This window comes from Penaeus monodon, chromosome 38 (assembly GCF_015228065.2).
Source record: "Penaeus monodon isolate SGIC_2016 chromosome 38, NSTDA_Pmon_1, whole genome shotgun sequence".
NCBI classification, from domain to species: domain Eukaryota; kingdom Metazoa; phylum Arthropoda; class Malacostraca; order Decapoda; family Penaeidae; genus Penaeus; species Penaeus monodon.
Window position 1 is genome coordinate 32555135 of NC_051423.1, and position 12500 is coordinate 32567634.

Here is a 12500-nt window from a genome sequence, read left to right on the forward strand (position 1 = left end):
TGATATAATGATAATAACAGAAAAAAAAAACATTAAAAAGATACAAGTTCTATGCAACCAAGATGCTAAATGACATGTAACCGAGTTCCAGGACAAGATAATGAGTCTTCGGGGGATACCAGCTTAGTGAGGTTTGGAAGACCACCGACAGGACGAAGGGATCTGCCGTATTAAAGCAAACAAAAATTTGAGTGAGTATCGACTGATATATAGTCTAAAACACTATAAAGAACAAAGATTTACGGATCTGGGAATTAAGCTTTAAGAAATTACTCAATGACAAAGGAGTTAGGGTATGTACTCTATTTTTGTTAAGTCGTCTTATCATTTAAGAGAGTTACTTTTCTAATATAATGCTTTATCAAGGACTACAAACTCATCTCAAGTTACGTTTCAGTAACTTTACAAAAAATAACAATAAACTAAGCAAGACTGTAAATTAACATAACACCATAACAATAACTTTAATACTTATTCAAGAGTTTATTTTGTTGCGCAATAAAATAATCGAGGCCTTGTTATAACAGTCAAGCTTAGTTTTACAACATGGAAGCGTGTGATAAATATGTTATAAACTGAGTTGATGAGTGAAAATTTAGACCACTGGGCTACAGGAATAAAACATGAAGATTTTAGTGATGGGATCTTTACGTTGACTTTTCGAGGGAAGACATAAACGCGTTGCTGCAACTCAGTTGTCTAAAAACTGAACTGCCGTAACTTATTTCACTAATTACAGCGACTAATTACATCCGCAGAACAGAACACCTAATATGTAACAATACTAATACTGCCCAAAGGAAGGGGGGTTAACGTGTGAGCAATGCGGGAAGAAACTTGACTTGGTATTTCCGCCTAAAGGAAATCGAAGCTTGTTCAATGAGAATAAATCTCTCCCTTGTACAAATATATATATATATATATATATATATATATATATATATATATATATATATATATATATATATATATATTAGAGAATAATCATAAAAATAGAGAAAAAGACAGCAATTATATGTTTATTATTATTATCATTATTATTATTATTATTTTAGTATGCTTGGTATGAATTGTTACTTCATGAGTACCCATATTTTCGTTACTGGTCCAAGATCATATCAAACGCACTTCAAGCTCCTACGGAATTTATATTCTGAAATGTCAGTATAGCACGATACTGTGCTCAATTTCGACTAATATGACTTATAACATTTACGAATCTATAATATTACGTATGACTTTCCCATTTAAAATACCGTATCAAGGAAATATCACTTAACAGAACATATTTATCTTCGGATTCTATGATTACGAATGGGATTTTTTTTGTATTCAACGATATAATATTAAACTGTTGGAAATGCCTCTTAGAGCGAGCGCTTGAGTTACCCCTCCCCAAACAAATCATTTTCTACGATGAAATTTGTATTCTAAACTTTATTCCCATTTCGAAATAATCCCCACCATAAGTAATCTAAGCGTAACCTCGACCCACTAAAATCATCCAGACTATCACACACACACATCCCTCAAACAGCCAGTCGTTACGAAGCATCTCAAGAGAGTAAAATAGAGAGCAAAGAGGCCCACAAGGCCGTCGCCACCGACCCGGCCCTCCCGCACACCCACCTCCCGCCGCCATCTTGACCCCGCCTCGCTCTTCACGGGATTTCGCGAGATTTCGAGGTACAGGGACGCTATCTCTCTCTCGGGGGGACTTTCGGATAAGAGGATTTTTGCCGTCGTCTCCTTTCTGTCGGGGAATGCGGTGGGGTGCGATGTGTGGGCGCTAATCTGGTGGGGAAGGGCTAAGGAAGGCAATGGGGGTAGGGATGTGACCTCCACGTCGCTCAAAATCGATGTCAGGAGAACGAGGTGAAGAGGTAATTGGAAGGTAATGCGATAATTCGTTCATGTTGTGGGGGGAGGTTATGATATCTTTTAATAGGTATTTGGGCAAATTGCAAGACGTGTCATGCATTTTGTGTGAGGTAGTTTTAGTTGGATGGGGATGAATTTGTAATTTTAGCCGGGTATGGTGGCCTTGTTTATCGTCATATCAATAAAAGTTGAGGTAGCATTTAGAAGGTAATTAATAATTGTTATGTTGGGATCATACATTTCAAATTTCTATGTAATCCGATCAGTAGGAAAGTCAAAGTCAGGGGACAAAAAAAAAGACAGAGGCTATATGTTTGATTTCTGATGCACTGCTTTCTCATGCCTGACACTCATGACAGGAAGATCAATAGAAACTTATGTGAATTATTTCCTTTTACTTGTTTCTTGAAAGAAAATCAAGTAATTGATCTGGTAAATTTGCTAACAACCAGTGCTTGCCAGGGGTTCATTATTTAAAGAAATGGTACTTTGTTCTGAATCTAAAACAACAACTGTCATGGATTGTGTAGGTTGGCCAGCAACCACTATTCTCTCCCTGATAGCTTTTATAGCCTAACTTTATCTAATCAGACCTAACCAAGACCTAGGTTAACCTCACAAACCAAGCCAATTTATGCTTAAATCAAGAACCAGTCTAAGCTCTGTCTTGCCAGAGTGGATGTGATGAAGGTTTATTGGCCTTTGCCAGAGCACGAAGTGTGGAGGCAGTGGTTCTCGCTTGACGATGTGCCACTGTGGGTCAGACGAGAGGTTCTGAGATATCCACCACAGGTCACAGCAAATTTCAAGTGGAGTTAGAGAGGACACAGCCAATAAATCTAGAAGAAAGCTTATTATATCTTTAATATATTTATAATATCTTTATATCCATGTATGATGTATATTACTTTTCAGTTTGTTTTTGGTGTCTAAATCCTAAGAATATTTTCTTTAATTGTATGTGTAGTAAGATATATAAATTTATAAGATTTCCTAAATATAATCAGGAGACCCAGAAATAGATTATATTAGGATATGTTGATAAATAGTATTAACTCAATCATTTAGCAGTTACTAGTCAGCAGTTACAGTTGGATCCCTGTGACTTTAGATTTTCCACTTTTGAAATAAACATGATGCAGAAACTCATTTCAGAATTTTTAAGGAAACTTTACGAGAACATTTTTTGTTTTTCTTTTTTCCTATTTTCCAGTACTTCCAAATTTTTAGAAGTGAATTTCATATTTCATACTTCTAAAGTGTTAAGGGCTTTTGTATTTTATTTTTCAACTAGGGAATAAGGTGCACGGCTATAGTGATTGCTTCTGGCATTCCAGAAAAGGCTACCAAACCTTCACCACATGTATTATGGTAAAAAGGAGTTTGGATAGTATATTGTGTGTGTCACAGAAATTATTTGTATCATTGCTGGTATAGAAGAACTTTTACTGTCTGACTTGATTGTTATTCTCTTGTTCTGTAGATATATAGTTGTAATTATCCATTACAGTTTCTTTATTGAGGTTATCATTGACATCACGCACAAACATTGATTGTGAGCAAAATACTGATCTGTATCTATACCATAGTGACAATCCATCAACATTTTGTTTCAGACTTTTACAGCTACCTTATTTATGCAAAAATGAAATTAATGAAAAACAGCATATGTCTTTCATAACCATAATCACAACCACCATACATATTGTGTGTAGACCTCCTTGATTGTTTGTTGGCCATTGCAGAGTCACCAAAGAGACATAAAACACAGCTATAACATTTTAAGATTGTTGTTATATTTTTTATTTTCCACCTACTATGACACAGAAAAAATAGAAATTTACAGATTTCCGAGAATGTCAAAGTGACTTTTAGAAAAATAATACCTCAAACTATAAAAAATCAGAGCAACCATTTTATCCACAGACTGGACAAAGGAGTATTTATCATGGGTGAGGAGAGTGAAGACGACTATGGGGAAGCAGCATCTTTGCCCCCAGTGAAGAGGATTCGAGTGACACAGATGGATCTCCTGAACCATTTGTTGAATGAGGTATGTGTGTGTTTTATGTCACTTACTGTCCATTAGTGACAGATTTGCTCCTGTTAAAGTATATATGAGGGTTCTTTTTTCCCTAGAGCTTTATGTTGTTAAAAATGCTCTGCTATAGTTGTTAAGGTAGTCATTGGTATATATGCTGCTACTTTTTTGCAAAGACTGAAAATATATTGATGTCATGAAGATTTCCCGTAAATGGTAATTTGTTTCCAGGTAATGGAAATCAGAACATGTATGAACACACGTCTTACATCATTGGAGACTAAAGTTTCAGTCTTGGTTCAGACTTGCAACAGAATTGCAACCAAGCTAGAAGCAGTGGAACGGAACATTGGAAAGCAGCCAGAACAATCCATGTGCGTTTAGAGTGAATTTGGAAATTGTTTCTCACAGATTGGCATCAAGTGAAAAAAATAGATAATAATAATGATAATGTTGTCAAAATATAGATAGCTTAATGGAATATAAACTTCAATTTTCAGACCAGTAGAAATCCCAGCCGAGATGTCCAATGCACCAATTTTAGTTCAGGATGCCGACACAAGTAACCATATGAACGTCATATCCCTTAACTCTGAAGAGGACTTCCCACATGGGTCATGGCTGGGCGACCCTACTCATCCCACATTACGTGTGCGGTGTCCTATTACACCACAGTAAGTACCTTTTATTGGTTTATGAAATTATGCATGACATGCACAAGACATTTGTAATAGTTTTTATCTTCTTATTTCATTATAACTGTGAGATTATGAGAAAAATATTGAATATATGACAAGTTACTGTTAACCGAGGTCATTGATGTATTTTGTAACAAAGCATTTTCCAAAAGAAATCTATTGCACATCAACTCCACCTGCATCACAGCTGAGAAAATGGCTCTGACACTATTGGACTATCTATTCACAAAGGAAGAATTGGCCTCTTCAAACTTATCTGGAAGAAGTGAGTGAGCTTGTATATCTTATCTTAATAGGTTGTCATTCGTAAACAATTTTCTTGATATGAATGATATACTTCTGATTTAATATCTCAAGAATCAGGGAATCAGGGAAGGTTTCTACTTGCAGCCAATACTTTCAGCAACAGGTTCCCCCCCCCCCCCCTACATTTTTTTTTTTTTTCTTTCTTTCTTTCTTTCTTTCTTTCTTTCTTTCTTTCTTTCTTTCTTTCTTTTCTCCCTTTTCTTCTCCTCCTCCTCTTCCTCTTCCTCTTCCACTCCCTCCCCCCTCACCCAGTTTTTGGTGGCGTTTTAGTGGTTGTGTGGGCTCATGCGTATGCATGGGAGTCAGGTAGCGAGTGATTATAACACTGATTATAAATCTGTTCACCTACTCAACATGATGGTCAGTAATTCTGCTAAATATAAATTCTTCATACTGATTTTATGTGAGTCTAATTATATCCTTTTATTACAATGTACAGGTAGGTGGAACAAAAGACAGTTAGATCCCCTCATGATCTTTGGCATACGCTGTCACCTTCAGTACAAATTCAATATCTCCAACAAGTTATGGCACAAGATCTGTCAGAACATGGACTCCAAATGCCGCTCTGCCTGGAAGCGGCGAATGAGAGGCATGGTGACACAACCAAGAAATAATAGAGTAAGAACTATGGGTTCTTGCCTCGTTCTCTCCTTTTTTCTTTCTTTCTTTCTTGTTTTACGAATCATTTTGTGTTTTATCAGTGTAGTTGTGTGGCAGCACATATAAATAGTATTCATGGATGTAACAAAGATTTTACTAATAGACATCTTCCGTACAGATTGGCCACACATCATCAGCGAGGAAGGATCCAGGGGTGACCGAAGACATTTCCTTTGACTTCGACTCCCTCCAGAACTCGAACCTTGACCTTAGTGATGTCAAGGTATGATAATTGTTGATTATAATTTAGGATTCTTTAGTGGGGTGTTTTATGATTTGTATGTTAATTTTACTGAAAATTCTCTTGTTTGTGTAGATTTCATAACAAAAAATGTAGTTTTATGCTGCAAGTTAAAATATTTAAGTAGATTACAGGTTGAGATTTATGATGTTTTAGTTAGTATATCATTTCAAGTTTTGTCTTTTCTTTTTTTCTTTATTTATTTATTTGGTGCAGTGCATAGGGTATGATTTTTTATAGTAATATGTGAAAACAAGAAAGATGTATCCTCAGTTTTATAAGAAAAGGTCTTCTGTCAGCAGACTAGTTCTTTTATTTCTAATAAGAAAATAATCACATCATTTTCTAATAATAAAAAAATGTGAATTAAATGGGAATACTTTTATGAAAATGTAATATCATTATTACAGGTAATTGCACAGTCCCCAACATGTGAATTGCAAATACTGAATGCCACTCCAGAACAGATAGCACAACTTCAGGACACACAGGAAATAATACTTTCTGAAGAACAAATTCTTGCCCAATCAGAGGTAAGTTTCATTATTTTGGCTGTAGTGTTGGTGTCAGTAACAGTATTTCATGTTTCTTATTGTTTTACCTTTTAATTATGTTGATCATGTTTAACCCGCTGGGGATGGCATGTACACATGTGCAAAGACAACAGTTTGTTTAGTTTCTTAATTGTATGTACATGTAGATGGCTCCACAAGTGTTAGTCATCAATGAGTCAGTCACTAGTCTGACTTATATCATCTGTTTACCCTTTTCCTTCATTTTCAAAAAATATTTTATTTTATTTTATTTTGTTATTAGTATTTTTAATAACACTGTAATAATTACGAAAAAAAGAAATCCTGAAAATCAAGGGAAAGGAAAATTAATTAACTATTAATTGACTCCTTTGTGGCTGGGCACTTGTGGAGCCGTCTGTGGAGATACATTTCAAAAAAGAATACAGTGAACATCACTTTTTCTTGACATTAGCAGATTATTGTTTCTGAATGTATTCATCTTTGAAAAGAGTTAATGTTTCTTTTCCAGAAGGTAATTAATATTTAGAGAAAGCCAGAAACAGAGAGAGAACTTTAAAGTGAGATGTGTGGTTGAGAAAGTGAGAGCAAGTATGTTTGTATATTTTTATATATTAAAAAAAAAAAATGTATGAAAAATACATATAGAAATAAGTGTGTGTGTGTGTGTGTGTGTGTGTGTGTGTGTGTGTGTGTGTGTGTGTGTGTGTGTGTGTGTGTGTGTGTGTGTGTGTGTGTGTGTGTGTGTGTGTGTGTGTGTGTGTGTATGCATGTGTGTGTGTATGCATGTGTGTGTGTGTGTGTGTGCATGTGTGTGTGTGTGTGCATGTGTGTATGTGTATGTATATGTATATGTATGTATATATATGTATATGTATGTGTATGTATGTATGTATGTGTGTGTGTATGTGTATATATATATATATATATATATATATATATATATATATATATATATATATATATATATATATATATATATATATATATATATGGAGGGAGGGCAGTATATGTCTGAATATATATTTTCTTTTTTCTTTTTGTTACATATAATAAATTTTGTTCTTACATTATGTATGTTTAAAAAAAAGAGCACATATATCACTGTATAAAAAAAAGAGCACATATATCACTGTAAATGATACACTTCTCCAGCACTAATTCAAGTTTGGTTGTTATCCTCTGCAGGGTGAAAAGGGTGTTCTTATCAGCAACTCTTCATCAGTGTCCATGAGTACCGAAGTCATGAGCGCTGAGGAACTTGACCCACTGTCAAATCAGGCCTCATCTTTAGCTGTAATGGATGACACACATCACCGCATCACCCTCAAAACAGAGCCAGAACTAGCCATTTTGGATCAGCATGGTATATTGGCAAGAGACTCGGAGACTGATGACTGAAATCAAGTTGAAAGTGTTGGAGGAACTTTCCTTATTTCTATTACTTTTGGTTATTTATTGCATTTCTCCCTATTCTCCTGCCTAGAGTTTCTGCTATCTTTCATTGCATGAGCCATAAAGAGTAATTCTTTCTCTGAAACTTATGGAATGGATAGCAATGTCTTTCATTGCATGATGTATTGCAAACAGGATTTGAAAAATGGCAAGATACAAAATTATTGTACTACATAAAGTCCTCCGATACAGAAAAAATACTAAAATTCAGACACTTGCTCGGTGTTGTGCCTAATATGTGAAGGTTGTTTGGATGAGGTGTTTAGTCTGTTTTGAGTGCCAAAGAAATGCAGGTAATTCTAGAGCTAGCAAAAGAAGAAAAATCACTATGAAATCACTTGATTGTCAACAAGAGCACAATTTTAACACAAATAAATCACTATTAATCAGTGTCCAAAATACCTATATTATAATTTTGTTTAGTAAATACTTCACTATGTTTCCATTTTCATTTAGCTTAGTAATTAGGAAACATCCAGAAACCTAGTTCCTATTATGAGACCTGCTTCAGTACATTCAGTATTTATTAAGCAGCATATCAGTGATTGTTATTTAACAGTAAGCTTTAAGCTCAATAAGTGATAGTGTTTACTGAATTAAGGGGAAAATAGTGCTTGTAAGAATTTTGGGAATTTGACATTTAAAGGTTGAATGTGATGATTGGAAATGCTCAGGGTTTCAATGTTCTTCCTCACATTTTAAGTTTCAGATTGGTTGGTTGATCGTTGGCTGTTTACCTATTAAGTGTAAACTTGTAATCAATATATTTTGGGTAAATATACACAGTGGGTCCATCCAGAAATAATAATTAGTGAAGTAGTTCATTGTGTACCTCCAGTTGGTTAAAACTGTAATAAATAAAGTCTGTTTATGTCAGTAACCATAGTCAAATACAAATAATGTTTTCATTCATTAGCATATAGCATATAAGAACAGTAATTCACGTTCTGAACACGGCAGGTATGCTCAGTCAGCCTCTAGTTGTAAATTTGTATCTTTTTCCAATTCTTTTCAGCTGAGCATTTTGGTTGGTGATCTGTCTTATAATGTATATGATTGTTACAGTGATAATACCTGGTATAATAAAGACTTGCACAAATAATTGGTGCAGGTTGAAAATGCTTTTATTTTTCCCAAAAATAACAATACAGTCTCTTATATTTTCATTGTATATACTCAATAGGCTAAAAGAAGACTAAAACATAAAACCATACTTTCAACATCAAGGATATTTAACACTTGACATGAAACTATGATTGCTTTAGAGGCCTAACTTTTAAACTATGTTGTCATTTGTATGAAGTAATAATTATATCTAAACATTTTGCAGGTCATAAACAATGCAATTCAAGCCCCCATATGCAGTTCTGTATAGTTCATTATTTACCATGCCTTCTCTTCCACAGGATATATAATTTTGCCATGACAAAATTCTTTTTTTTTTTTTTTTCCTCCTGTAATATGTAACTTGTACCTGCATTCTTGTGTATTTCCTCCCACTTCAAAGTTCATGTTCAACATTTTATCTTTTCACACTTTGTAACAAGACAAAATATTTTCATTTAAATATTTTTCTACTGAGAAAACTTCACTCATTTCACCTCATTTTCTGAAAATACTACTTCTCACACAAATTTATTTATGTACTAAAAGTCTGTCAGTTTTTTAACATAACACATAAAAAAAGGTCTTAAGAAAATGACAGTGCCTATAAGAAACGGAAATCACAAAGTTATATATATATATACATATGGTCCAGGAAGAAATCTGAATACATACCTCAAATTTTATATACACAAATGAGAGCTAAGCAAAATATCAGAAAAGAAATGTATTGTATTTATTTCTTAAAATAAAAAAAAATAAATAAGTGGGGATAGCTGAACATGTACTGTACCACAAATCTAAGAGGAGGAAAATGTATAAACAAAATCATTTGTCTTTGTCTGCAAAATCTTTGTATACCTAATCTGTTGCAGCACCAGGCATAATTTTCACTAATCGATCAACCTGTTTTCCTTGCCTTTAATATACTGACCAAGCATTTACTTTCACAATATAAAACCTAAGAATCTCTTCAAAGTTGCAGTGTAATAAACTTTGAATACTCTTGAGAAAAGAAAAGTATATCTGAATTCATATTCGAAAGGACAAACATGATTACAGTAGGATTTTTTTTTATGATATTTTTTATCTATATTCTAAAAGGATGTTTGTAAAGTTGAAAAATGAAAGGGCCAAAACTGAATTCAAGATATGAAATAACATGAAAATTAGTTCAAACACAAGGATTCTTGAGCAAACTATGTGCAGAAAGTTTTATCTACCAAACCAATACTTGTTTGTTAATAACCATATCTAGTTCCTTACAATTCTTGTCAACTATAATTTAAGTGCAAGAAATTATCATGTCTGCTCTTTACAAGACATTTGGGTACAAAGTGAAACATACTTTATCCCAAAATAATCCCAAAACCTGAGTTACAATCATGTTCTTTCTATAACATAAGTAAATGATTATTTACTTTTTTACAATTTTACAAAAATAAAAAATATCTTGGCAATAATACTATTGTATCATTATTCTTCTTTACTCAACTATAAATAGGCTTAATCCTCTTTAATGCCAGTTCACTCAATTACAGTTGTATAACCTAATAAAATAAACAGTATTTGGTTTAAGGCTTACACCTTTTTCCAACTATGTGACCAACACTCCCCTGTCATCTCACAAACAAGACAAGTTAATTTCTACTTTAGTCTCATATATTAGTTTCCAATATATTTTTCCAACTTCCATTTTCTTATGTGAAGAACCTTTTAGCAGACAAAGATTCCACACACTATGAATGAATGTTTAAAGAAATGAACCAAAAAAAGGATAAAAAAAAATATATCTCAAACTTGCTACTTTCATCTATGCATTGTGCCAGTTACATAATAAAACCACAAGAGATATTCTGAAAAAAAAAATCCTTCTTCCATTGCATAATTCTACATGTAATTACAATTCACAACAATGCTTCAATTATTTCTTTGATGTCTAGCACATCTACTTTGCTTTTTAACCAGTAAACATTCAGTTATTTCTCTTACCCTGCTTGAACAATCATTGTATAAGCCACCACAGATTGGTTTACTCTTTTAAAGCTAAGCATTATCTTTAAAAACATTCCTCTTAAATATCATACAAAATTTGCACTTTATTAACATTATCTGAAAACAAAAGCTTACTGCATTTTACTTATATATACTATCAATGGCCCTAATACACTTAGGAAGAGGCAAGTTTGGTACATGGTTCTACACGACTGCACAAACATTCATACAATAACACTTGGATAAAATGAAATCACTTCAAATGACACAAATGAATACAACTGATTACAATAATGAAAAAATAATCACTCACATTACTGAATCTATTCATAGTCTTTTCTCCTTTTTCAAAGAAAATAAACCAGCATTACATACATTGTGATTCAGAGATACACTAGAACTTTTCAGTAACATATATCATACTGTTACAAAAACGGCTTTCAATATGATCCACTGATCACACTGTGTTCATTGATATGAAATCAGCACTCCCTTCACAAAAAAATGAACTATAAAAAATGTTCCTAATTAAAATTCTGTGAAGTTACTTGCTGCAAATCTTTCAATGTCGTCAAAGTTCATACTGTCCACCATTAATTGGCAATTCTGAAATAAAAACAACAATGAATCACAACAGACATACCCACAAGATGATAATTAAATAGTAGCCAATAGATAACGAGACATTATAGACTAGAGATTTTCATAAAATAACCATCTGTTTCATTAGCACAGATTTGAATAGAGAACAAATAGCTTCAGAAATGTCAATCACCAAAACCCCTTACCTTTCTGAACTCATTGACAACCTGCGTGGTCTGTTCTTGAGTTAAATGTTTCCGAAGAAAGGTGTCTAACTGTGCGAAGAAATCAACAGTGGGACTGGATGATACACTATTTGAAGAGCTTGCACCTAGGGACGGAGATGACAACTCTCCCTTTTTGACCATGAGATAAATCTTCGCTCCATCTGTTATGCCTGCTTCTTCTAGGGAGGTCTCATCTGTACATAAAGTTTGGAAATATCAATAAAGGTAATTTCTAAAGGACAAACGTAACCACATTAATGTTAATAAAAGCAAAAATAGTCATAATGGTATTGGGGGTGGGGTGGAGTGGAGGTGGGGGTGGGGGTGGGGGTGGGGGTGGGGGGTGGGGATGGGGGTAGGGGTTAGGATAGGGCTAAGGATAAGGGTAAGGATAAGGATAAGGATAAGGATAAGGATAAGGATAAGGATAAGGATAAGGATAAGGATAAGGATAAGGATAAGGATAAGGATAAGGATAAGGGTAAGGGTAAGGGTAAGGGTAAGGGTAAGGGTAAGGGTAGGGGTGGGGTGGGGTAAGGGCACAGGTAAGAGTACGGGTAAGGGTAAGGGCAGGGGTTGGGGTAAGGGGCTGTAGAGGTGGTATGGATGTTAGAAGTGATGATAGTGGTAACAGCATTAGTACTGGTGGTGGTGGTAATGGTAGTGATAGTATTACTAGTAGTAAAAGTAATAGTTACAGTTATAGTAGTGACAGTTATAATCATAGTGACTGTGATTATTACTTCAGAAGTGTAAATTTCCAATTTCTTACTC

General features: G+C 34.1%; 2 protein-coding genes across 3 annotated transcripts in view; one reads left to right on the plus strand and one right to left on the minus strand.

Moving 5' to 3' along the window:
- Positions 1-1530: 1530 nt before the first annotated feature.
- Positions 1531-8937, plus strand: LOC119596889 (protein BANP-like). 2 transcript variants are annotated; one of them, XM_037946247.1, is made up of 9 exons: positions 1531-1686; positions 3808-3934; positions 4154-4296; positions 4423-4596; positions 4773-4885; positions 5366-5547; positions 5708-5812; positions 6241-6363; positions 7552-8937. In XM_037946247.1, the coding sequence occupies exons 2-9, from the start codon at positions 3830-3832 to the stop codon at positions 7762-7764; spliced, it is 1158 nt and encodes a 385-aa protein (XP_037802175.1). In that variant the 5' UTR covers positions 1531-1686; positions 3808-3829; the 3' UTR covers positions 7765-8937. The 2 variants fall into 2 exon arrangements, with proteins under 2 accessions (XP_037802175.1, XP_037802174.1); XM_037946246.1 differs by having other exon boundaries at positions 1622-1894.
- LOC119596890 (ubiquitin-like protein 4A) overlaps positions 8916-12500 on the minus strand; it is an 11068-nt gene continuing 7483 nt past the window's right edge. The window contains exons 3-4 of the mRNA XM_037946248.1: positions 11706-11920; positions 8916-11523 (exon numbers count right to left, since the gene is read on the minus strand). Of these exons, the coding sequence (XP_037802176.1) occupies positions 11446-11523; positions 11706-11920 (293 nt within the window). The 3' untranslated portion in view covers positions 8916-11445. The remainder of the gene's footprint in view (positions 11524-11705; positions 11921-12500) is intronic.